This window comes from Salmo salar, chromosome 22 (genome assembly GCF_965601325.2).
Source record: "Salmo salar chromosome 22, fSalSal1, whole genome shotgun sequence".
Taxonomy (NCBI): domain Eukaryota; kingdom Metazoa; phylum Chordata; class Actinopteri; order Salmoniformes; family Salmonidae; genus Salmo; species Salmo salar.
The window spans coordinates 49757833-49784809 of record NC_138312.1 but is presented as its reverse complement, the minus strand read 5'-3'; the positions used below and the strand labels follow the sequence as shown (position 1 = coordinate 49784809).

At 44.1% G+C, this 26977-nt stretch overlaps 2 protein-coding genes across 2 annotated transcripts in view; both read left to right on the top strand.

Moving 5' to 3' along the window:
• LOC106583634 (copine-9) overlaps positions 1 to 4016 on the top strand; it is a 137483-nt gene extending 133467 nt beyond the window's left edge. The window contains exon 20 of the mRNA XM_014168038.3: positions 326 to 4016. Within this exon, the coding sequence (XP_014023513.3) occupies positions 326 to 594 (269 nt within the window). The 3' untranslated portion in view covers positions 595 to 4016. The remainder of the gene's footprint in view (positions 1 to 325) is intronic.
• Positions 4017 to 10617: 6601 nt separating this feature from the next.
• On the top strand, positions 10618 to 26556 carry LOC106583635 (zinc finger protein ZXDC). Its single transcript, XM_014168041.3, has 10 exons — positions 10618 to 12680; positions 17010 to 17162; positions 18807 to 18885; positions 22714 to 22844; positions 22938 to 23105; positions 23195 to 23919; positions 24414 to 24495; positions 24886 to 25058; positions 25309 to 25410; positions 25823 to 26556. Exons 1-10 carry the CDS (start codon positions 10649 to 10651, stop codon positions 25907 to 25909), a joined length of 3732 nt encoding a protein of 1243 aa, XP_014023516.3. The 5' UTR covers positions 10618 to 10648; the 3' UTR covers positions 25910 to 26556.
• Positions 26557 to 26977: the final 421 nt, after the last annotated feature.

Genomic DNA, 26977 nt, shown 5'->3' with positions numbered 1-26977 from the left:
GTGATTTATTAGACATGCAGTGATGATTTTAAAAACATGTAATTAAAAAGTATACATTGGGGCTTTAAAATAATGTTAGTTTGAAGTTTGAGGATATATTTTTTTCCTCTGCCTCTCTCTGACTGTCTGTCTTTCTCTCACACCCTCTCTGTCTCTCTCGCTCTGTTTCTGTCTCTCTCTGACTCTGACTATCTGTCTCTACCTCTGCTTCTCTCTGACTCTCTCTCTCTCTCTCTCTCTCTCTCTCTCTCTCTCTGTCTGACACTGACTCTCTCTGATACACTCTCTGTTTCTGACGCTCTCTGTCTCTCTCTCTGCTCTGTAGCGATGGAGGAACTGGACGGTGATGAGGTCAGAGTGTCCTCTAAGGGGCGCATTGCTGAGAGAGATATAGTCCAGTTTGTGCCGTTCCGGGACTACATCGACCGCCAGGGCAACCAGGTGCTGAGCATGGCACGGCTGGCCAAGGACGTGTTGGCAGAGATCCCCGAGCAGCTGCTGGGTTTCATGAAAACAAGAGACATCGAGCCCCAGCCTGCCCTGCCCACCTCCTCCACCACCGCCCCTCTAGGACTCAACAACCTGTGCATCTGAAAGCGGGGTTTGGGTGGGGTGGGGCCAGAGGTTGGGGGGTCTTAGATCTAGGGCCATAGGGCCACATGCCAGTTGCAGCAAATACCTGTAGAGACACACTAAATCAGTTGGTGTGCACGTGAACACACACACACACACACACACACACACACACACACACACACACACACACACACACAGTTGCTGTCCTAGTCAGAGGGGTAGACTGCAACAGCACTGAAAGCTTTTTCACTACCGCTCCTTCAATGTTGAAGTCAGCTATTTTCCTGATTCTTCTTTTATCTCACTGCCGTAGCGATGTCCTGCCTGGCGGACACAGCCCCCCTGCTGTGATGTAACGACTCTACAGCTCAACGGGGGTCAAATGCAGCGTGACCTTTGGAGCGAGAACTGTTGGAACTGCCTCCGCGGTCACCAGCCCCTTACCTAACCCTTAGCTTATTTCTTATTTAAGGGTTCAGGGATTGGTCGCAGTTAAACGTCAGAAAAAGCAAGAGTTTGTGGACTTTTCGACGGACATAAAGAGAGATCGATGTTCACCTTTATTTCTATGCCTCACTAGTTCTGCATGCAATGAGTGTTTCATCCCTGCGTCTTCTTGTGGTCCGAAACAGAAACAGCAACAAACTGGCCGCTTGGGTTGCCATGGTAGTATTCTACTTTGACCCCTCTCTGGCTAATGTATATTTTCCATGTGTATAATGACACTATAAACATTGCAGAAAGTCAATTAATATCCAAAACAAGTGAAAGACACAAAGTATGTTCATGTTTGGTGTCTACTCAGGGCATTTCTGGAGGCTTTTGGTTGAGTTTCTCAAAACGAGGGAGACAGAAACAATATGGCATCTGGACAGTTGTGGTCTCAGCCTCAGCAATTGGAGTCATTGTGTTTGTATATCTTTACAACATTCTTTTTGCAAGGACTGGTTTGTCTTGTCCAGGGGTTGATTGAATAGTGAATATATTGTGCTATGCCAGTTCACACTATATGTATATAGGTAGTTGAATGTTACTTCTTGAAAAAATATATTCCTTATATATTCCACGTGTTGAAATGTATATGTTAATTAGGATGGCCTATGAAAAGCCCTATATTTCAGATCAGAAAATAAATTTAGAGACAGAATGTGTAAATACTGAAATAACTTTGGCCATAAGGGCCTACTAGCTGGCAATTGCGTACTTCTGTTCAGAGAAAAGCCTTCATCTTCAAAATGAAGGGTCGTAAATTGAAATTGGCTTGAGATGGAGCATAGCTTGAAATACTCCCACCTCCGTTTCTTTTCAACCACCGTACAACTGGTTGTCTGATGTCCCTGCACAGGTTATTTCTGGCCCAAACGTCAGTCTGAATATACCTGGCTGTGACCCCACTCTCTGAGGGTGTCTCAGGGGGAGTTGGGATATGCAAAAAGCACATTTCCAATTCACACATGCGTCTAAGTCACATGCATAAAATAGGACAATAATAAGCACCCACCAAATTATTATTATTATATTAGTACAGTACCGAGTCAGCTATTTTAAAACTTGTCCTTGATTTCCTCCTTCCAAATTGAAACTTTTCCTAGCTTTTGCCCGGTGATTAAAAAATGAATCATTTATGAAGTGGTCGGTCAGTGGTGGCAAATCCTGCTCCATCTTTCAAAATCTGTGGAGCGGGCTCCTGTTAAGATTGAGAAAGACTCGGCATGCGCTCGCTGAACAAAAGTGCTTAGATGTAGCAAAGAACGCATCAACGCTTCACGGTCACCATGTCCATCCATTTTTTCTGGAAAGAGGAGAGAAAGAGAAGGGGCCTCAGCATAAGTTCTTTTCAAAAGTGTGGTCCCTCGCCACAGCCTGTTTTGAGGGAGTTGGAAATGGCTGCTTTACATAGCAAATGTATGCATGATTTCTTTCTGCCACAGCTCTGGTTTCTGAGATATGTGTCTATATTTTCATTGTTGTTTTGGCTGGGCTCATAGGCTCTACACTAGTTTGTTTACAATGCATGTAACGCATTATTTTTTGTACTAGTCTTTTTATTATGCCTTCGTTCTTTGAGAAATGCCTGGCTAGAAGGGATCATTCAAACAAAGTTTTTGTTTTGCATTCAAGCCTCTATTGTGATTTGTTTGATTTCTCTCTCTCTCTCTCTCTCTCTCTCTCTCTCTCTCTCTCTCTCTCCTCATACACTGCACACACACACATTTCTTCCCATCTCTCCATTCATTCACTCTCTCCTACATAGTGGTAGTTTACTACTACTAAAAAGATAGCCATAACATTTTTGAACGTGCCAACAATGGACATGGCTTCTCTTCCAAAAAATGTATTTCTCTGTTAGTAAATTGCATAACAATAGTTTGTTGATGTCGGTACCAAATGTCACCATTCCATTTTCACATAGCACTTAAGGAGAGTGCTTGGACCTAACCATATATTGGAAAGATTGTGGGGTGACCCTGGGAAGAGAGAAACCATTGTGGAATCTTTTGAGACCAAACTTTAGGGAAACGATCAAGCATTTGGGGCATTGTGACAGCAAGTCAACTAGAGATAATACCAGTGCTGGACTTGGACAGCAGCTCACTGGAGCTGAGTATCGGCACCTCAAATGTTCTACTGCTTGAGCTCCTGTTACTCTTATAAAACATTAGCTAAAAAGGATTGTGGAGCTCAGTCCCGGAACCTATTTTAGTCCAAGTCAAGCACTGGCTATAGAATAAGATGGACAGTAGAATGAAGGCTTGTCTTAGGACTTAGGAAGAGATATGGATATGTGGCCTTAATTCTGTCATAATCCCACGTGTGTGTGTAGGGAGGATTCTATTTTTATATGATTCAATGAAGTCCTAATTGCATTATTTTGCATGCTAACCTGATTAGTTGACACACTGCTGATGGTTGTGCTCGTCAAAAATAACTGTTCTTCACATTTGAAATTGACTAAAACATTCCTATTTGGCGAGTGTTCTGTGCTTGGTTGGTTTTGTACGAGACTGGATTGTGTATTGAATTTTGTCAATGTTCTTTGTTGTACACTGTATAGTATACAGGAACTGCCAATATAATAACCCCAAAATATAATAGAACATTGAAATAGATGGATTTCTAATAGACAACGTTTTTAGTGCATGCGTGTAACAGTATTATAAAGTCAAAAAGTAAACCTCAATTCACATCACCTGTTGAACATTTTATCATAAAGCATGACTGTCTGGCTTTATGTTCAGTGTAGCTTTTGCTTATAAGTATAACTAATGTAAATATATCGGAGTTCTTGTACAGAATATTATGTGATCAGTCTTCCTCCGGATTTTCTTTCTTAAATGACTCTAAATGTATATCAATGTCATTCCATGTCCATTTGTGTTGGTCAAAACCTATTTGTAAGTTTGTACATTTGTTTTATATATCTTTTGCTTAGAAATCAAATAAAGATATATTATTAAGACTCATCTCAGTATAAAAGTTGGTAGATTATGTTTGTTCTATGAATTAACAAAATCCTTTTTTAAGTAAAGTCAGTGACCTCGATAGTGCATCTCACTTCCCCAAAGAAATCATCATATTCATTATTATTGTGCAGGGTGGATGTCTGCAACTATTACTTCTATGCCCAATTGGCCTACATGGTAATCTGTGAAATTTAGAGAAAGCTCTCTGCCTCAGTGAATTAGTAATACTGAGACTTTAATATGGACGAAAATACACCATATCTAGTTACATTAACACATTTATAGGCGTTACATATTCATGACATTACTGGTCATACGTTGACCAACACTTTCAAGCATTTAAAATGTTTTTTGTATATTAGTGTGCATGCTGATCATAGACTGTACACTGAGTGGACAAAACATTAGGAAGACCTTAATATTGAGTTGCACCCCCTTTTGCCCTCAGAACAGCCTCAATTCGTCAGGGCATGGATTCTACAAGGTGTCGAAACTGTTCCACAGGGATGCTGGCTCATGTTGACTCCAATGCTTCCCACAGTTGTGTTAAGTTGGCTGGATGTCCTTTGGGTGGTGGACCATTCTTGATACTCACAGGAAACTGTTGAGCGTGAAAAACCCAGCAGCATTGTGTAATGAGTACGATGGGAGACAGAGAGCTGGTTTCAAGTGCAGTGCACAGCAGGTGTTTATTGCAAAGGACCACAGGAGGAGGCAGGTAGCTGGGTCCAGGGGCAGGCAGAAGGTAATACACAGGGGGTCCAAAAGGGCAACAGTACAGGCAGGGAAAAGGCTAGTAACGTCGTCCGGGAGATCAGGCAATAGGTAGATAACAGGAAATCCGATAGGCTAAAGTACAGGCAGGGAATAGGCAAAAGGCATCATTAGTGAGGCAGGCAAAAACTATCATACACGGGAGGAGTAAATCACGGGAAACCAAGCGTTCCGAAAGACGTGTGTCACAAAACAAACAATACCTCACAGTGATGGGGTGCAAAGAACTGAACTAAATAGTGTGTGATAATGACATACAGGTGTGTGAACAGGTGATCAGAATTCAGGTGATTGGGATCTGGAGAGTGAGCTGCGTTCAGGGGATCTATGTGTTTGAGAGTGTGAGTTGGAAGCAGACGTTGCACATTGCAGACGTTGCACATGGGCACTTCTAATGTAACTCTATGGCAGCACCCAAAGGGCTAGAATTTTATAGCTCTACCCTTAGACTTGGCGGTTACCTATTGTCCCCATGAGTGACAGAACACTGAGACAATCACGGTGCAACGCTCTGTATTTTCTTCTGGCTTGCCCCACCACCACAGAAAGCACTGCGCTATGCTGAAACATCTGCATTTTGGAATTGGCTTACTCAAGAAAACAAAAAAGAGACCATGTTTGTATGTGGCTTTATTAACTAAATGATATATATTTTTTTCATTGTTTGCAAACAGATTTGCGTCACGTATTAATGCCAAAATAACATGTAAAACAGGCAAGCCCTGTTTGACAGGTTGCCACTGCCTCCCACTCCCTATAGGCCATTACCCATGCGCACACTGTTCCTGATGCACACAATCACAAAAACTGAATCAATTTCCCCATCCAAAAACCAATAGCCCATCACCCTGAAGAGTAATCTATGCTATCCAGTGCCCGGGCTCCATATTATACATCGGGATGACCACACACGCACTGAGAACATGCATCACAGAACACAAAAGCTCTATTTGATGCAAGGACAAGAACTACTCTCTAGCAGCCCACTTTATTCAGCACCAACACACCGTCAATGAACTAAAGTTCTGGGCTATAGAGAAAATGGAAAGGAATGAGAGAGGGGTGATTTTGACCATTTCTTGTTACAAATAGAGGCTAAATGGATCCATCTCCTAGACACTGTCGCCCCCCACGGATTAAACTAATAACTACAGTTGAAGTCAGAAGTTTACATACACTTAGGTTGGAGTCACAATAGTACGCAAGTATAAACACCATGGGACCACGCAGCCGTCATACCGCTCAGGAAGGAGACGCGTTCTGTCTCCTAGAGATGAACGTACTTTGGTGCGAAAAGTGAAAATCAATCCCAGGACAACAGCAAAGGACCTTGTGAAGATGCTGGAGGAAACAGGTACAAAAGTATCTATATCCACAGTAAAACGAGTCCTGTATCGACAAAACCTGAAAGGCCGCTCAACAAAGAAGAAGCCAATGCTCCAAAACCACCATAAAAAAGCCAGACTACGGTTTGCAACTGTACATGGGGACAAAGAACATACTTTTTGGAGAAATGTCCACTGGTCTGATGAAACAAAAATAGAACTGTTTGGCCATAATGACCATCGTTATGTTTGGAGGAAAAAGGGGGAGGCTTGCAAGCCGAAGAACACCATCCCAACCGTGAAGCACGGGGGTGGAAGCATCATGTTGTGGTGGTGCTTTGCTGCAGGGGGGACTGGTGCACTTCACAAAATAGATGGCATCATGAGGCAGGACAATTATGTGGATATATTGAAGAAACATCTCAAGACATCAGGTATGAAGTTAAAGCTTGGTCGCAAATGGGTCTTCCAAATGGACAATGACCCCAACCATACTTCCAAAGTTGTTGCCAAATGGCTTAAGGACAACAAAGTCAAGGTATTGGAGTGGCCATCACAAAGCCCTGACCTCAATCCTATAGAAAATGTGTGGGCAGAACTGAAAAGGCGTGTGCGAGCAAGGAGGCCTACAAACCTGACTCAGTTACACAAGCTCTGTCAGGAGGAATGGGCCAAAATTCACCCAACTTATTGTGGGAAGCTTGTGGAAAGCTACCCGAAACGTTTGACCCAAGTTAAACAATTTAAAGGCTATGCTACCAAATACTAATTGAGTGTATGTAAACTTCTGACCTTCTGGGAATGTGATGAAAGAAATAAAAGCTGAAATGAATCCTTCTCTACTATTATTCTGACATTTCACATTCTTAAAATAAAGTGGTGATCCTAACTGACCTGAGACAGCGAATCTTTACTAAGATTAAATGTCAGGAATTGTGAAAAACTGACTTTAAATGTATTTGTCTAAATACCTAAATACACTGAACAAAAATATAAACACTACATACAACAATTTCAAATATTTGACTGAGTTACAGTTCATATAAGGAAATCTGTCAAGTGAAATAAATGTATTAGGCCCTAATCTATGGATGTCACATGACTGGGAATACAGATATGCATCTGTTGACCAGTCAGTCCCTGGTGTGACCACCATTTGCCTCATGCAGCGTGGCACATGTCCTACGCATAGATTTGATCAGGCTGTTGATTGTGGCCTGTGGAATGTTGTCCCACTCCTCTTCAATGGCTGTGTGAAGTTGCTGGATTTTGGCTGAAACTGGATCATGCTGTTGTACATTTTCAGCTTCCAGGAATTGTGTACAGATCCTGAGACATGGGGCCGCGCATTATGATGCTGAAACATGAGGTGATAGTGGCGGATGACTTGCATGACAATCGAATCAAATCACATTTTATTTGTCACATGCACATGGTTAGCAGATGTTAATGCGAGTGTAGCGAAATGCTTGTGCTTCTAGTTCCGACAGTGCAGTAATATCTAACAAGTAGTCTAACAATTCCCCAACAACAACCTAATACACAAAAATCTAAAAGGGTGAATGAGAATATGTACATGTAAGTATATGGACGAGCGATGGCCGAGTGGCATAGGCAAGGTGCAATAGATGGTATAAAATACAGTATATACATGTGATATGAGTAATGTAAGATATGTAAACATTATTAAGGTGGCATTATTTAGAGTGGCATTGTATGAAGTGACTAGTGATCAATTTTATTAAAGTTTCCAGTGATTGGGTCTCAATGTAGGCAGCAGCCTCTCTGAGTAACTGATTGCTGTTTAGCAGTCTGATGGCCTTGAAATAGAAGCTGTTTTTCAGTCTCTCGGTCCCAGCTTTGATGCACCTGTACTGACCTCGCCTTCTGGATGATAGCGGTGTGAACAGGCAGTGGCTCGGGTGGTTGATGTCCTTGGTGATCTTTTTGGCCTTCCTGTGACATCGGGTGTTGTAGGTGTCAAGAAGGGTAGGTAGTTTGCCCCCAGTGATGCATTGTGCAGACCACACCACTCACTGGAGAGCCTTGCGGTTGAGCGCTGTGCAGTTGCCGTACCAGGCTGTGATACAGCCTGACAGGATGCTCTCGATTGTGCATCTGTAAAAGTTTGTCAGGGTTTTAGTTGACAAGCCAAATTTCTTCAGCCTCCTTCGGTTGAAGAGGCACTGTTTTGCCTTTTTCACCACACTGTCTGTGTGGGTGGACCATTTCAGTTTGTCTGTGATGTGTACGATGTAACTGATGTGAAATGGCTAGTTAGTTAGCGGTGGTGTGCGCTAATAGCGTCTCAATCAGTGACGTCACTCGCTCTTGTCTGTGATGTGTACGATGTAACCGATGTGAAATGGCTAGTTAGTTAGCGGTGGTGCGCGCTAACAGCGTCTCAATCAGTGACGTCACTCGCTCTGAGACTTGAAGTAGGGTTTCCCCTTGCGTTGCAAGGGCCGCGGCTTTTGTGGCGCGATGGGTAACGATGCTTCGGTGGGTGTCAGTTGTTGATGTGTGCAAGGGTCCCTGGTTTGAGCCCGGGTTGGGGCGAAGAGAGGGACGGAACCTACACTGTTACACAAGGAACTTTAAAACTTTCCACCTTCTCCACTGCTGTCCCTTCAATGTGGATGGGGGGGTACTCCAACTGCTGTTTCCTGAAGTCCATGATCATCTCCTTTGTTTTGTTGACATTGAGTGAGAGGTTGTTTTCCTGACACCACACTAACCGCCCTAACCTCCTCCCTCCTCCTCCCTCCTGACACCGCCCTAACCTCCTCCCTGTAGGCTGTCTTGTCGTTGTTAGTAATCAAGCCCACTACTGTTGTGTCGTCTGCAAACTTGAAGATTGAGTTGGAGGCATGCATGGCCACGCAGTCATGGGTGAACAGGGAGTACAGTAGAGGGCTGAGCACGCCCTTGTGGGGACCCAGTGTTGATGGTCAGCGAAGTGGAGATGTTGTTTCCTACCTTCCCCACCTTGGGGTGGCCCGTCAGAAAGTCCAGGACCCAATTGCACAGGGCAAGGTTGAGAGCTTGCTGATGAGCTTGGAGGGTACTATGGTGTTGAATGCTGAGCTGTAGTCAATGAACAGCATTCTTACATAGGTATTCCTTTTGTCCAGATGGGATAGGGCAGTGTGCAGTGTGATGGTGATTGCGTCTTCTTCTTACCTGTTGGGGCGGTATGCAAACTGAAGTGGGTCTAGGGTGGCCGGTAAGGTGGAGGTGATATGTTCCTTGACTAGTCTCTCAAAGCACTTCATGATGACAGAAGTGAGTGCTAAGGGGCGATAGTCATTTAGTTCAGTTTTCTTTGCCTTCTTGGGTTCAGGAATAATGGTAGCCCTCTTGAAGCATGTGGGGAAACAGACTGGGATAAAAAGCGATTGAATATGTCCGTAAACACACCAGCCAGCTGGTCTGCGCACTCTGAGGACGCGGCTAGGGATGCCGTCTGGGCCAGCAGCCTTGCGAGGGTTAACAACGGAGAAGGAGAGGGCCGCGACAGTGGCACTGTGTTATCCTCAAAGCGGGCAAAGAAGGTGTTTAGACATCGCATTTAACCATGGAAAGAGGTCTGGGAATATGAATGCCATTTTAATGGACCAAAAAAATTTGCTTTTCATTCAAAAACAAGAACATTTCTAAGTGACCCCACACCTTTGAACAGTAATGTATATATTAATTATTTATTTTACCTTTATTTAACTAGGCAAGTCAGTTAAGAACAAATTCTTATTTACAAAGGCAGCCTAGGAACAGTGGGTTCGCTGCCTTGTTCAGGGGCAGAACGACAGATTTTTACCTTGTCAGCTCAGGGATATATATATATATATTCAAACGTATATATATATAATGTATACACACACACACATACATATATATACATATATATATATATATATATGTGTGTGTTTGAATGGTAACTTCCTTCGCATTCATTACTACGAGGCCAACTGTGCACGCAACTCTTGATAGTCTACCTTTCTTTGTATATATAAAAAAGGTAGACTATCAAGAGTTGCGTGCACAGTTGGCCTCGTAGTAATGAATGCGAAGGGCTGAGTAATATAAGTTACTGTTCAAACATAGTAGACCACTAAATGTTTGTTTATTTTAAAGCTTTGAATAGATTAGTACTTTGGATGTCTTGTTTCTCCTTTTAAAAATTCGAATTTTCTTTCAACTTTCTGTAGAATTATTTGGCCAGAAATGAGCTTATAGTGGCACCTAGTGGTCCTCAATAACACAATCCCCGGTAATTAATAAAAACATTTAAAAATACTGTACTTAATTTTGCTTTCAGAAAATACGCATGACAATGATAATAACATGAATGTAACGAGTATAAATTAAGGCTCTTAGGGGCTTTTGAATATGGTTTTGCCGGATCCATTCCACAGTTTACTCCTCTTGGGAAATTCGGCCACGGTTCACGATAAACTGTGGAGTGGTTTCCGGGTCTCCTTCCATATTTGTGTGAAGGGCGGGCCTTTTATGCAGTCCTGCTACAGGGATACAAAGATGGAAATACAGGGGCTTTCTCATGCCCAAAACATTTACTGTCAACATGGCGCCCCACAAAGAACAGGTTCTTCTCCCCTTAGGACAACCACAGGGGCACGTTCTCTCTCCATTTCGAGCGAAAATGAAGCACAGGAGGATTCGGAATCGCATGAACTTCAAAGTGACAACAACAATAGGACAAGAACATCTACATTTCGCCTACTGGCAGAAAATGGCAGCGTTCTTTGCCTGCCCGTCTGCAAGCAAAAGGGTAAAAACAATAGCCCACTTCAAACCCAAACAGCGAATGTGGGACTTCGTAACATGAATACTTTGAAAGCGAGGGAACTGCTCCGTAACATGAATAATTTGAAAGCGTGGGAACTGAACGCAAAACTACCTCCACACGATTTTTTTAGGACTGGTTACAAATACGAAATTGAAAGTGAGGATAAGTTATTGCAAATGGCGTTGCCTTTCTTTGCAGGAGAAGAGGAACAATATCAGCAGCTGCAACCTCCGGTTTTACGGCAGCAACATGAAGACGGCGCTTCCCTGTTGCAGTCATTGGCGAGCGAGAGCACCGCTAACGCTAATAAAAACACAGAGGAATATTACGTGGTTTTCAACATTGTCCAAGATGATGGTAATGGGGCAGATAAAGACAGACTGGGAAATCCATCTAAAGATGGGGATACGATAAACGGTAATATGAAGCTTGAACATTCCAAGATCAACCCTTGTAATTCGGTGGAGTTTCAAACCAGTGTTCTTATTGAATCCGATGACAACTTGAACAATTTAGCAGCAGAGGCCTTGAAACGAACTGTTCATTTGTGTAGTTTGTTAAATTCAAGTTCAAATGGTGAGGCAACTGTAACGAATGAGAAACCGGCTGTGTGTTATGAAACGGGAAATGAAAACACTGCTTTGACAAACGAATATGTCGAGAACCTATGTTGCCACCAAGTTTGCATTGAAAACATTGACAGCAACACGTCTGACCAATTGTCATCTCAGATCGAAGCTCAAGATAGCAGTGCTGTGATTTCAGAAAACACCGATATTGTGGAAATGAGCGACGCTATAGACTTAATTTACGACACTGGTAGGAGCCTGTCAGCCAATGCAGATGCCAACGAGTCCTTCTCTGGAACCATCATGATAAACAACCAAAGCATCATGGTAACCATAGAAAACGGGATACTGACTCTAGCTGCACCTCCAGATGGTTACACCCACAAAGATGACGGCATGTTTGGCTTGAAGGAACACCTTGGAATGAAAGACCACGAGGACATAGTTCTTCTCAACTATGATAGCGGGACCAAATCCATTGGGAAAATAAGCAACATGGAGGGTATTCGGGCAGGTCTCCACGAACAGTCTCAGCTGGGTTTGTCTGTGAGTGGCTCGGAACTGGCTATGGCTGACAACTGTTCACTGTCAGAGTTGGGTGTCTCCCTGGAAACGTGCCCAGTCATCAAGCAGGAGAGCCGGAATCTGTTTGCCATAAGCAAAGGTGATTTGGTTTCCCAGCACCCAGAGGGTTCTTCGGTCGACTGTGACGACAATGACGGCTTCCAGCCTGTCGGCATCATCGGCGCTTTGGGACTCTCCAAGAAAGGTGCCTTGGTCACGATGTACTGCTGTCCCCAGCGCGGCTGCCCCAGCACCTTCGACACGCGACAAAAGCTCAAGATGCACCTTCTTAACCACACTGAGGACCAGAGGCCCTTTAAGTGCACTTTTGAGGGCTGTGGCTGGGCCTTCACCACCTCTTACAAGCTCAAACGCCACCTGCAGTCCCACGACAAGGTGCGGCCTCACAAGTGCGAGTGGGAGGGATGCGGCCGCTGTTTCACCACGGTCTACAACCTGAAGGCGCACGTGAAGCAGCACGACCAGGAGAACGCCTTTGTGTGCGAGATCTGCAGCGAGCGCTTCCGCAGCGCTACCCGGCTGACCAATCACCAGCGGGCCCATTTTGAACCTGAGAGGCCGCACAAGTGCGAGTTTCCAGGTGAGGCAAATTACTTTTTAGTGTGGTTGAATTTGACTCATGTTTGTGTTAAAGGAAAATACCACTCAAACTATTTTGGTGTTTGTTTCATTAGTCCACTCACTGTTGATACAGTCCTAAAATGTTTTGCATGTCAGCGGTCAAGTTTTCAAGATATAGGATCGGGGGGGGGGGGGGGGGGGGGGTGAGCCCAGACTGGGGAAAAATGGTCATCCAACTCGGAATTCCATGTTGGGAAGGTGGGCATCTTTCTAGAGCTCCGCCTTTCTGACCTGATCACTGACATTGTGATTTTACCTTGGTGCTTTCAAGAAGAAAACCAAGAGTGTCACTTGCCACATCATCATGATGATGTGTTTTGTATTATCATGATGTGTTAAGTGACACTATTGCTCTGTTCAAAACAACCTGGAAATGTTTGACTTCAGTGTGTTAAAGACAAATGAGAACTTGGGGGGGACGACGACTAGTGTAACCAATGTGAAATGGCTAGTTAGTTAGCGGTGGTGCGCGCTAGTAGCATTTCAATCGGTGACGTCACTCGCTCTGAGACTTGAAGTAGGGTTTCCCCTTGCACTGCAAGGGCCGCGGCTTTTGTGGCGCGATGGGTAACGATGCTTCGTGGGGTGTCAGTTGTTGATGTGTGCAAGGGTCCCTGGTTCGAGCCCGGGTTGGGGCGAAGAGGGGGACGGAACCTACACTGTTACACTAGCTCCGACTGGGGGAAAAATAGTTTTGAACGGTCATCCAAGTCGGAAACACATCTTTCTAGAGCTCTGACCTGAAGATCACTGAAGTCATGATTTTACTCTTTTTCTTTCTCCCCCTGAGTACCCAGTTGTCTTGAAAGCACTATTTGCTTCTTGAAAATCCATTATCCCAACTACTTACAGTACCAGTCAAAAGTTTGGACACACCTACTCATTCAAGGGTTTTTCTTTATTTTTACTATTTTCTACATTGTAGAGTAATAGTGAAGACATCAAAACTATGAAATAACACATATGGAATCATGTAGTAACCAAAAGTGTTAAACAAATGAAAATGTTATATTTGAGATTCTTCGAAGTTGCCACCCTTTGCCTTGACGGCTTTGCACACTCTTGGCATTCTCTCAACCAGCTTCATGAGGTAGTCACCAGGAATGCATTTCAATTTACAGGTGCTCCTTGTTAAAAAAAAAATCCTCAATGCGTTTGAGCCAATCAATTGTGGTGTGACAAGGTAGGGGTGGAATACAAAAGATAGCCCTATTTGGTAAAAGTCCAAGTCCCTATTACGGCAAGAACAGGTCAAATAAGCAAAGAGAAACGACAGTCCATCATTACTTTACTTTAAGACATGAAGGTCATTCAATGTGGACAATTTCAAGAACTTTGAAAGTTTCTTCAAGTGCAGTCGCAAAAAACATCAAGTGCTATGATGAAACTGGCTCTCATTAGGACCAACACAGGAAAGGAAGAGCCAGAGTTACCTTTGTTGCAGAGGATTAGTTCATTCGAGTTATTAACATTACCTCAGATTGCAGCCCATATAAATGCTTCACAAAGTTGAAGTAACAGACACATCTCAACATCAACTGTTCAGAGGAGACTGTGAATCAGGCCTTCATGGTCGAATTGCTGCAAAGAAACTACTACTAAAGGGTACCAATAAGAAGAAGATGCTTGCTTGGGCCATGAAACACAAGCAATGGACATTAAGCTGTTGGACGTCTGTCCTTTGGTCTGATGAGTCAAAATTTGAGATTTTTGTTGGTTCAATCCGTCATGTCTTTGTGAAGCAGAGTTGGTGAACGGATGATCTAAGAATGTGTGGTTCCCACCGTGAATCATGGAGGTGTTGTGGGGGTGCCTTGCTGGTGACACTGTCAGTAATATATTTGCTATTCAAGGCACACTTAACCAGCATGGCTACCACAGCATTCTGCAGTGTTACGCCATCCCATCTGGTTTGCACTTAGTCCCACTTTCATTTGTTTTTCCACAGGACAATGACCCAACACACCTTCAGGCTGTGTAGGGGCTATTTGTTCGAGAGAGTGACCTGGCCTCCACAATCACCCAACCTCGACCCAATTGAGATGGTTTGGGATGAGTTGGACCGCGGAGTGAAGGAAAAGCAGCCAACAAGTGCTCAGCACATGTGGGAACTCCTTCAAGACTGTGGGAAAAGCATTCCAGGTGAAGCTGGTTGAGGGAATGCCAAAAGTGTGCAAAGGGTGGCTACTTTGAAGAACATAAAATATATTTTGATTTGTTGAAAACATTTTTGGTTACTAGATGGCTCCATGTGTGTTATTTCATTGTTTTAATGTCTTCACTATTATTCTATAATGTAGAAAGTAGTACAAATAAAGGAAAAAGCCTTTAATGAGTAGGGGTGTCCAAACCTTTGACTGGTACTGTAAAACCTTTTGGGACTGTATTAAGTGGACTTAGCAAAAAATATAAGTGTGTGTATGTATGTGTATATGTATGTATGTATGTATGTATGTATGTATGTATGTGTACAGTTGAAGTCGTAAGTTTACATACACTTCATTAGTCATTAACTTGTTTTTCAGCCACTCCACAGATTTATTGTTAACAAACTACGGTTTTGGCAAGTCAGTTAGGACAACTACTTTGTGCATGACACAAGTAATTTTTCCAACAATTATTTACAGACAGATTATTTAACTTTTAATTCACTGTATCACAATTCCAGTGGGTCAGAAGTTTACATACACTAAGTTGACTGTGCCTTTAAACATCTTGGAAAATTATAGAAAATTATGTCATGGCTTTAGAAGCTTCTGATAGGCTAATTGACATCATTTGAGTCAATTGGAGGTGTACCTGTGGATGTATTTCAAGGCCTAACTTCAAACTCAGTGCCACTTTGCTTGACATCATGGGAAAATCAAAAGAAATCAGCCAAGACCTCAGAAAACTTATTGTAGACTTCCACAAGTCTGGTTCCTCCTTGGAAGCAATTTCTGAATGCCTGAAAGTACCACGTTCATCTGTACGAACGATAGTACGCAAGTATAAACACCATGGGACCACGTAGGCGTCATACCGCTCAGGAAGGAGACGTGTTCTGTCTCCTAGAGATGAACGTACTTTGGTGCGAAAAGTGCAAATCAATCCCAGAACAACAGCAAAGGACCTTGTGAAGATGCTGGAGGAAAAGGTACAAAAGTATCTATATCCATAGTAAAACGAGTCCTATATTGACATAACCTGAAAGGCCGCTCAGCAAGGAAGAAGCCACTTCTCCAAAACTGCCATAAAAAAGCCAGACTACGGTTTGCAACTGCACATGGGGACAAAGATCGTACTTTTTGTAGAAATGTCCTATGGTCTGATAAAACAAAAATAGAACTGTTTGGCCATAATGTCCATTGTTATGTTTGGAGGAAAAAGGAGGAGCCTTGCAAGCTGAAGAACACCATCCCAACCGTGAAGCACGGGGGTGGCAGCATCATGTTGTGGGCGTGATTTGCTGCAGGAGGGACTGGTGCACTTCACAAAATAGATTGGCATTGTGAGAAAGGAAGTTTATATGGAGATATATATATGAAGCAACATCTCAAGACATCAGGCATGAAGTTAAAGCTTGGTCGCAAATGGGTCTTCCAAATGGACAATGACCCCAACCATACTTCCAAAGTTGTGGCCAAATGGCAACAAAGTCAAGGTATTGGAGTGGCCATCACAAAGCCCTGACCTCAATCCTATAGAAAATGTGTGGGCAGAACTGAAAAGGCGTGTGCGAGCAAGGAGGCCTACAAACCTGACTCAGTTACACCAGCTCTGTCAGGAGGAATGGGCCAAAATTCACCCAACTTATTGTGGGAAGCTTGTGGAAAGCTACCCGAAACGTTTGACCCAAGTTAAACAATTTAAAGGCAATGCTACCAAATGCTAATTGAGTGTATGTAAACTTCTGACCTTCTGGGAATCTGATGAAAGAAATAAATCATTCTCTCCACTATTATTCTGACATTTCACATTCTTAAAATAAAGTGGTGAGCCTAACTGACCTAAGACAGGGAATTTTTACTAGGAATTGTGTAAAACTGAGTTTAAATGTATTTGGCTAAGGTGTATGTAAACTTCCGACCTCTGTGTGTGTTTGTTTGTATACATTTTTTTAGTGGATTTTTACTTTAAGTCATTGACCATGTTTCCATGCTTAATTCTATCAGAGTAAATAGTTGTTCAGAATTAACTGTTTATATGCATGTGTGTATTCACTATTTATACGTATTGTCATTGCCTTTCATTGTCACAAAGATTTGGTGTTCATTTGTGTTTTTCCTGTGTGTGTCTCTTACCTCAGGCTGTGAGAAGAACTTCCTCACCTACAGTGCCCTGTTCTCCCACAACCGCACACACTTTCGTGAGACGGGCCAGTTCATCTGCTCCTACCCGGGCTGCGACAAGCGCTATGACAAGGCCTGTCGCATCAAGATCCACATGCGCAGCCACACAGGTACTTTATAAGGATGGATTTGTTCATCTAGAATTTCAAGAGGTCTCCGGGCCATTTACATTGTCTGGAGTTAAGAAGGGAACTTGCGTTGTGTGTCGCATCCACCTGAAATGTTCCCATACTACATATGCAGTGCATTCGGAAAGTATTCAGACCCCTTGATTCCACATTTTGTTATAGTTACAGCTTTATTCTAAAATGGATCAAATAAAATAAAAAATCCTCATCAATCTCCACACGTTACCCCATTATGACAAAGCAAAAACATTTATTTTGCAAATTTATTACAAATAAAAAACATACCTTATTTACATAAGTATTCAGACCGTTTGCTAAAAGACTCAATTGAGCTGAAGTGCATCCTGTTTCCGTTGATTATCCTTGATGTTTCTACAACTTGATTGGTGTCCGCCTGTGGTAAATTCAATTAATTGGACATGATTTGGAAAGGCTCGCACCCGTCTATATAAGGTCCCACAGTTGACAGTGCATGTCAGTGCAAAAACCAAGCCATGAGGTCGAAGGAATTGTCTGTAGAGCTCCGAAACAGAATTGTGGCGAGGCACAGCTCTGGGGAAGGGTACCAAAACATTTCTGCAGCATTAAAGGTCCCCAAGAACACAGTAGCCTCCATCATTAAATGGAAGAAGTTTGACACCACCAAGTCTCTTCCTTGACCTGGCTGCACGGCCAAACTGAGCAATCGGGGAAGAAGGGCCTTGGTCAGGGAGGTGACCAAGAACCCAATGGTCACTCTGACAGAGTTCCTCTGTGGAGATAGGAGAACCTTCCAGAAAGTCAACCATCTCTGCAGCACTCCACCAATCAGGCCTTTAGGGTGGAGTGGCCAGACAGAAGCCACTCCTCAGTAAAAGGCACATGACCGGCCTATTGGAGATTGCCAAAAGGCACCTAAAGGACTCTGACCATGAGAAACAAGTTTGGTCTGATGAAACCAAGATTGAACTCTTTGGCCTGAATGCCAAGTGTCTCATCTGGAGGAAACCTGGTACCGTCTCTACGGTGAAATATGGTGGCAGCATCATGCTGTGGGGATATTTTTCAGCTGCAGGGACTGGGAGACTAGTCAGGATCGAGGGAAAGATGAGCGGAGCAAAGTACAGAGATCCTTGATGAAAACCTGCTGCAGAGCGCTCAGAACATCAGACTGGGGCGAAGGTTCACCTTCCGACAGGACAGTGACCCTAAGCACACAGCCAAGGCAACGCAGGAGTGGCTTCGGGACAAGTCTCTGAATGTCCTTGAGTGGCCCAGACTTGAACCCGATGGAACATCTCTAGAGAGACCTGAAAATAGCTGTGCAGCGACGCTCCCCATCCAACCTGACAGAGCTTGAGAGGATTTGCAGAGAAGAATGGGAGAAACTCCCTTCAAAAAAGTACTGAGTAAAGGGTCTTAATACTTATGTAAATGTGATATTTCCATTTTTTTAATTTTTTTTTAATGTTATATATAATAGACCGTTCTTTTATTTTTTATTGTTTGTTGGCTGAACACTATACAAGCTGAACGAAAACTGCCACAGATAGATATGATCAAAACAGAGACATACATTCATATTATTATGTTTGTTTGTTTCACCAGCAGTAGTTTCTCTTGGCTAAGTCTCGCTTTTGGTTTCAGGCGAGAGGCCGTTCGTCTGCGACTCAGAGGCCTGTGGCTGGTCCTTCACCAGCATGTCCAAGTTACTGAGGCACAAAAGGTAACTTGAAGCTTTCCCTCACTCAACTGTCCATCCCTCTGTTTAGGCATTGTGTATTGTGACAGTGTGGGTCCTGTGTTTTTAGTTTATGGCCTCTCTCAACTGTCCTCCCAATAATTAATCCTGTGTGAAAGTGTTGGATTTATAGTTAAGTCAAGACTCTTGTCTAATTGATAATATACACTGAACAAAAATAAATGCAACGTGCAACAGTTTCAGAGTTTACTGAGTTACAGTTTATATAAGGAAATCAATCAATTGAAATAAATTCATTAGGCACTAATCTATGTATTTCACATGACTGGGCAGGGGTGCATCCATAGGGGAGTCAGGCCCAGCCAACCAGAATTAGTTTTTCCCCACAAAAGGGCTTTATTACAGACAGAAATATTTTACGGGAGAAAAATGAACATGACATTTTCAGGCAACAGCTCAGGTAGACATTCCTGCAGTCAGTGTGCCAATTGCTCACTCCATCAAAACTTGAGACAGCTGTGGAATTGTGTTGTGACACAATTGCACATTTTTAAGTGGCCTTTTATTGTCCCCAGTACAAGGTGCACCTTTTTATTTAACCTTTATTTAACTAGGCAAGTCAGTTAAGAACAAATTCTTATTTACAATGACGGCCTACCAAGAGGGCTCCTGTGGGGATTGGGGCTGGGATTAAAAATACAAAATAAAATACAAATATAGGACAAAACACACAACGCGACACAACACTACATAAAAAGAGGCCTAAGATGACAACACAGCATGGTAGCAACCCATCATGATCACAACAGCATGGTAGCAACACAACATGGCAGCAGCGCAACACAACATGGCAGCAGCACAAAACATGGTACAAACATTATTGGGCACAGACAACAGCACAAACGGCAAGAATGTAGAGACAACAATACATCACACGAAGCAGCCACAACTGTCAGTAAGAGTGTCCATGATTGATTCTTTGAATGAATACTCCAGTTTGAGTGTTTGTTGCAGCTTGTTCCAGTCTCTAGCTGCAGCGAACTGAAAAGACGAGGGACCCAGGGATGTTTGTGCTTTGGGGACCTTTAACAGAATGTGACTGGCAGAACTTGTGTTGTTTTGTGGAGGATGAGGGCTGCAGTAGATATCTCAGATAGGGGGGAGTGAGGCCTAAGAGAGTTTTAGAAATAAGCGAGGGGTAAACGGAGTAGTATAGAGTGCAGTGATGTGTCCTATAAGGAGCATTGGTGGCAAATCTTATGGCCGAATGGTAAAGGACATCTAGCCGCTCGATCGCACCCTTACCTGTCGATCTATAATTGATGTCTCCGTAATATAGCATGGGTTGTTTTGGAGGTGTTCAGAACAAGGTTAAGGTCAGAGAAAGCTTGCTGGACACTAAGAAAGCTTTATTGTATAGTATTTAACACAAAATCCGGGGAGGGGCAGTATCATCTGCATATAAATGGATGAGAGAGCCTCCTACTACTTAAGCTATGTTGTTGAAGGAAATAAAGAAGTGCGTGGGGCCTAGGATCGAGCCTTTGTACTCCCTTGGTGACAGGCAGTGGCTGAGACAGCAGATGTTCTGACTTTATACACTGCACTCTTTGAGAGAGGTAGTTAGCAAACCAGGCCAAAGACCCCTCAGAGACACCAATACTCCTTAGCTGGCCCATGAGGGGAATAGTCTACCGTATCAAAAGCTTTGGCCAAGTCACTAAAAATAGCAACACAACATTGCTTAGAATCATGGATTGGCAATGGTGACATCATTGATGACCTTTAAGGTTGCAGTGACACGTCCATAACCTGAGCGGAAACCAGATTGCATACTATAGACATCAAGAAAGCCAGTCAGTTGATTTATTGACAAATTTTTCCAAAATTTTTGATAAACAGGGGAAAATAGAAATGTGGCTGCCTTCCAAGCCATGGGAACCTCCCCAGAGAGGAGAGACTGGTTAAAAAGGTCAGAGATGGTCATGGCGATAAGAGGCAGCAACCTTAAAGAAGAAAAGGTCTGAACCAGATGTTTTAGGAGATCCTTTAGCACCTCTGACTCAATGACTGCCTGCAGGGAGAAACGTTGTAGCGGGGCAGGGGAAAAAGAGGGAGGAGCATTAGGGATAGTCGCATTAGAAGGGGGTGGGAGATGGGGAAATGTTGGACAGGCAAGGAGGCATGGCTGAGTCAAATAAGAATCCTGACTTAATAAAGTGGTGATTAGAGGTCAGCCATGTGCTCCTTATCAATAACAACCACATCATCAACATTAATGGACATGGGCAGCTGTGAGGAGGAGGGTTTATTCTACAGGTCTTTAACTGTTTTCTAGAACTCCTTGGGGTTAGACCCACAGAGAGAGAAGTGCTTATTAAAGTAACTTTGCCCTTCCGGATAGCCTGAGTGCACTTATTTCTAGTTTGCCTGAACGAGAGCCAGTCAGCCTGAGTATTCGTGTGCCGAGTGATTTGCCAAATGTAATTCTTGAGGTGGAGTTACTCTGCCAGATCACGGTCAAACCAGTGGCTGAACCTGTTTAATTCTCATTGTCTTTGTTAACGATACCACTGAAAATCAAAAAAAAAGATCCAAGCATCTTGGACAGAGGAGATCAAGCTGAGTCTATGCCAATTTAGAGGCCAGGTCAGGAAGGATGGCTTGCTCATTAAAGTTTTTTAGCAAGCGTCTATGACAAATCAGGACAGATCGTTTCACTGAGCAGCCATTACGAACACAGGCTGAAAACGGTGATCACCAAGGTCATTACAGAAAACACCAGACTGATACCTATCAGGATTATTTGTAACAATGACATCAAGGAGAGTAGCCTTTTCTGGGTGTTTGGAGTCATACCTTGTGGGATTGGTAATAATCTGAGACCGATTTAGGGAGTCCCATTGCTTTAGGACTTGGTCAGGTGGTTTAAGCATGTCCCACTTTAGGTCACCTAGTAGGACAAATTGAGACTTAGTGTAAGGGGCCAGGAGAGAGCTTAGGCCATTTGGGGTACAGGGAGGTGATGATGGTGGCCGATAACATCCAGCAACAGTCAACAAAGACTTATTTGAAAGTTTTTAATGCGTAAAACCATCCAGTCATATTGTTTGGGAACAGACTTGGTTCAGACAACCAAGCACTGAAGGTGATCCATGGTAAAGATTGCCACTCCACCACCTTTTGGAAAATCTGTCTTGCCGAAAAAGGTTATAACCAGAAAGGTTAACATCAGTGTTCAAAACACTCTTCCTTAACCACATCTCAGTAATGACCAACACATCTGGGCTGGAGCTGTGAACCCACACTTTCATTTGATCCATTTTAGGTAATAAGCTTCTAGTGTTAATGTGCAGAAACCGCAGGCTTTTACGAGGGCAGAAATCATTGAAGCAGATATCAGAGCACAAATCAGAGTTGGGGCTAGCAACAGTAGATGGGCCAGGGTATACATGCACATTACCAGATATAACCAGCAGTAATACAGTCAGGGCACGGCAGAGGACAGGGAGAGCTCTACAGTGTTGATTTGTAAAATTTGAATGTGCATTAGATTGAAACAAGATAATATTGTATAGCAATTTCATCAGTGTGCAAAGCTGTCAAGGCAAACTTTATAGAATCTCAAATAAAAAATATATTTTGATTAACACTTTTTTTGGTTGCATGATTCTACATGACTCTACATGATGTGTTATTTCATTGTTTTGATGTCTTCATTATTATTCTACAATGTAGAAAATAGTAAAAATATGGAATGAGTAGTTGTGTCTAAACTTTTGTCTGGTACAGTATGTATTACAAATAAATTAAACCTTGAATTACATTGCCCCCCCCGACTGTTGTTTCCAGGAAGCACGACGACGACAGGCGCTTCACCTGCCCAGAAGAGGGCTGTGGAAAGTCCTTCACCCGGGCAGAGCACCTCAAGGGCCACAGCATCACCCACCTGGGCACCAAGCCCTTTGAGTGCCATGTAGATGGTAGGCATCACTCCTTTGTGCCACTGTCACTTTTTTTGTGTCTGGTCATTTTACACATGTAGGGTTAATGGAGACCTTTTTACTGTGTTGTAGGCTGCAGTGCCAAGTTCTCAGCGCGGAGCAGTCTGTATATCCACTCAAAGAAACACAGGCAGGATGCGGGCAGCCTGAGGACCAGTTGCCCTGTGGCCAACTGCAGCAAGCACTTCTCCCGCAGTAGCCTGAAGAGCCACATGCTCAAACACCACCACCTCAACCCCGGTACGGAACACACACGTGCACACTTCCTCAAGAAACACATGCTCAAATACCCCCACTTCCTGTGTAATGACTCTGTCTCCTCCAATCAGACATGCTGAGCCAGCTGGAGGTCACTCCCACCCTGACCCCCAGCAGCGAGCTTGTCAGCAACTCCACCACCACAGGAACCGGCTCTGGGGGCGACCAGCTGGCCCACCTGGACCTCAGCTCCCTGTTCTCTGCTGTGCCCAGGGGTCCCGTGCCTATAGGCAGCACAGGGCCTGTGGGCGCCTTCGCCATGGACCTGTCACTGGTCAGCTCGGGAATCCTCGCCATTGACCCTGCCTCGGTTAGCTCAGCCCTGTGCACGTCCGGGCCTTGCGCCACCGTGGCCAAAGCTTCCTTGGAACCGCTCATCCTTGCGGCCGGGGAAGACATGGTCGGGGGAGTCCTCCCTTCTCGGGGCACCCTCCACCTGGACGACTTGCAGACGGTCACCCCCGAGGCCCTAGGCTCCCTCACAGTCCTCACCATGCAGGCTGCTAGCTCCTCCGCGGACCACCACATCCTCAGCTCCTCCAGTGCACTGTCCCCCTCCCCCTCCCCCTCAACCCTGGCCGTGCCCCCCGGGCCCGAGCTCCACTCGTCCCCTTCTAAGGTGGCTGAGGCTGGAGGGAGCAAGGGTGGCAGCAGGCCGAGGCTGGACTGTGTGGAGGTGCTGGGACAGCACGAGGGGGACAAGGTGCTGACCCAGTTTAAGGGCCATGGCGGCGGCAGCACGTTCAGCCCACAGAAGGACTCCGTGCTCAGCCACATCTCAGCCTACTCCTTCCTGGTGAGTGGCTTACTAAACGAACGCTCTGGTGAGTGGCTTATTAAACGAATGCTCTGGTGAGTGGCTTACTAAATGAACGCTCTGGTGAGTGGCTTACTAAACGAACGCTCTGGTGAGTGGCTTACTAAACGAACGCTCTGGTGAGTGGCTTACTAAACGAACGCTCTGGTGAGTGGCTTACTAAACGAACGCTCTGGTGAGTGGCTTACTAAACGAACGCTCTGGTGAGTGGCTTACTAAACGAACGCTCTGGTGAGAGGTCTATTCACAGAATTAAATAAAACAGTATCATATTTCATCTGTAGTGATCTGTTTTTGGAATATGCAGACTCAGTAGTGTACCCTTATTTGAAGTTTTTCTTTATAACCACAGATCTAGGGTCAGATCTCCCTACCCCAAACCCATTTGACATCCGTTTGAGGTCTGACGTCCTTTGAGACGCGATGTTGTTGTTTTGTGAGTCACTGCATTTTTTTATGCGTCTGTCTTGTAGGAGAGTAGTGGTTCAGCGCGGACCGACTACAGAGCCATCCAGCTGGCCAAGAAGAGGAAACAGAGCGGCCCCACCTGCTCAGGTACATTATAACACACACTCAACTCCGTCATGGGTCTAGTGTAGAACAGGAACAATGTCTTTGTTGGTTGCATATTGGGCTCCCGAGTGGTGCAGCGGTTTATAGTACTGCATCTCAGCGCAAGCGGCGTCACTACAGTCCCTGGTTCGAATCCAGGCTGTATCACATTCGGCCATGATTGGGAGTCCCATGGGGCGGCGCACAATTGGCCCAGCATCGTCCGGGTTTGGACGGGGTAGGCCGTCATTGTAAATAAGAATTTGTTCTAAACTGACTTGCCTAGATAAATAAATTAATAAAAACATCCAAGCTAGCATTTGTTTTGTAGCAGTGCTTGTGGAAACTGAATCTGCATTCAAAAGCTGTTTTTTGTTGTCATTGTCTTCACAGCAAGCTCAGGATTGTGCCAGAGGACGAGTAAAGGCGGGAAGGCCAGCAGCGCCTCAGTGCCAATGGTTCCCACAAGCACCCATTTTGTTGAAGGTTCTGCAGCAGCCAATGGGGGACTGACTATCCGTGACCCTGTCACAGGGGCCCAGTATGTTCAAATGCATCTCCTGCAGGTGAGAAGGTTCTCTAACAACAACATTTAGAATGCTGTTAAAAAAACAACTTTTTCAGCATTTCTTTCTATAAAGCACAGAGCAGAATGCCAAGGTGAAGGCATTATTACAGGCCAAAATAAGTTTGTGCGTGTGTGTCCGCTGGCAGGGGCCACCTGGCTATATGGAGAAGGTTCTTTAGTATCCATGCATCTGACCTTTTGAATGTAATGTGATTTATGGATTCATATGAAGTATTTGTCTGTGTCAGGATGACCCGGCCAGTGAAGGGGACCTAGCCTTCCAGCTGAGCTCCCGGCCTTCCAGCTCCCATTCCCAGCTGACCGTGGACCTGCCAGTCAACATCCTACAGGTGAGTACTCCCCATGAAATCATAAAGGGTTATTTCTTAGCACCGTTTGTTATACAGATGTAGAAAATCAACATTTGAACCTATCTAGACACTGGTATGGTGCTGGACATCATTAATGTGAGGTTTTAAAGTGGTGGAGAGTCTCTTTTTAACTGGACAAAACAATGTGTCCTCCATAGGTAGTCAGATATGTAGTGAGCTGCCAGTTCAATTAATTGAAAACCAATGCAATCCTGAAATGGAGATGTTTTAAAGATAAAGATGGAGGGGATTTAGGCTAAGCTTTTTAGTTAGGTCTGTATTTGAATGTAAGCAATTGAGGTGTGTTTGCCTGTACTATAATTGGGGTGTATTTGCCTGTACTGTAATTGAAGTAGAACTAAATGAGTCATTTCTGTCTACCTTTCCTCAGGAACCTCCTGCTATGACGGAGGAAGACAATGGCTCGGACAACTCCCAGTTTACAGGAAGCACCATCAACCTGCAGGACCTGGAGTGAGAGGGAGGGGGTATGAGAAAGTTGTGTACATCGGGTGTGGATGAAGTGGAACCCAGAACCAAATGCACCTTGGGAAGAATTGAATGATAAATGAAATGAACATTTACATTTTGGGACTTTTTTTCTTCTGACTTTTTACTGTATTTCTGAAATCTTGTTTGTACCACAATCATGATTGCGAGAAAGACACGCTGTCTGTCTTTTTAAAGAGAGACTGTCGTTTTGCACATCCAGTAGTTCCCTCGTGTCTTGTCAAACTGTGACGTCTTGTCAGTCTCAGCTACATTGCCATGTTCTGGACACTCATACACTGTGCTGTTGTCAGAGCTTCTGTCTAATAATGCCTTACAGACATGATGTACTATACTCATCCATTTAGCAGACGCTTTGTGTTTGTTAGACTTTTATGTCGTTTTAACTTTTTGGTGGTGGGTAGGGTCAGATATATTTTTCTACAGCTGTGTCATATGAGCTACGTAGGAATGAGACGTATGCGTTCCATGTTCAAAATGTTGCCGGTCCACTTGTTTATAATATCTGTAATGCTTATCTATATGTGACGACTTCCATCTAGTTATTTATTAGCCTTGTTTTACAAAATGGCTGACTCCAATCGCCAGGAGATTAAATAAAAGATTGAAGCACAATTCTACATTTATTTTGTACAATAAGCCTAGTTTTGTGTTATGGACTTGGCTAAACATGGACTTCATACAGATTTATGAGCGTGGATTCATGAGCACAGGTTCGTGCCGTGGGGGAGATCTTCGTGGGCTATACTCAGCCTTGTCTCAGGATAGTAAGTTGGTGGTTGAAGATATCCCTCTGGTGGTGTGGGGGCTGTGCTTTGGCAAAGTGGGTGGGGTTATATCCTGCCTCTTTGGCCCTGTTCGGGGGTATCGTCGGACGGGGCCACAGTGTCTCCCAACCCCTCCTGTCTCAGCCTCCGGTATTTATGCTGCAATAGTTTGTGTCCGTGGGCAATTCTCTTTCTCTTGGAGGACCTGAGCCCTAGGACCATGCCTCAGGACTACCTGGTCTGATGACTCCTTGCTGTCCCCAGTCCAC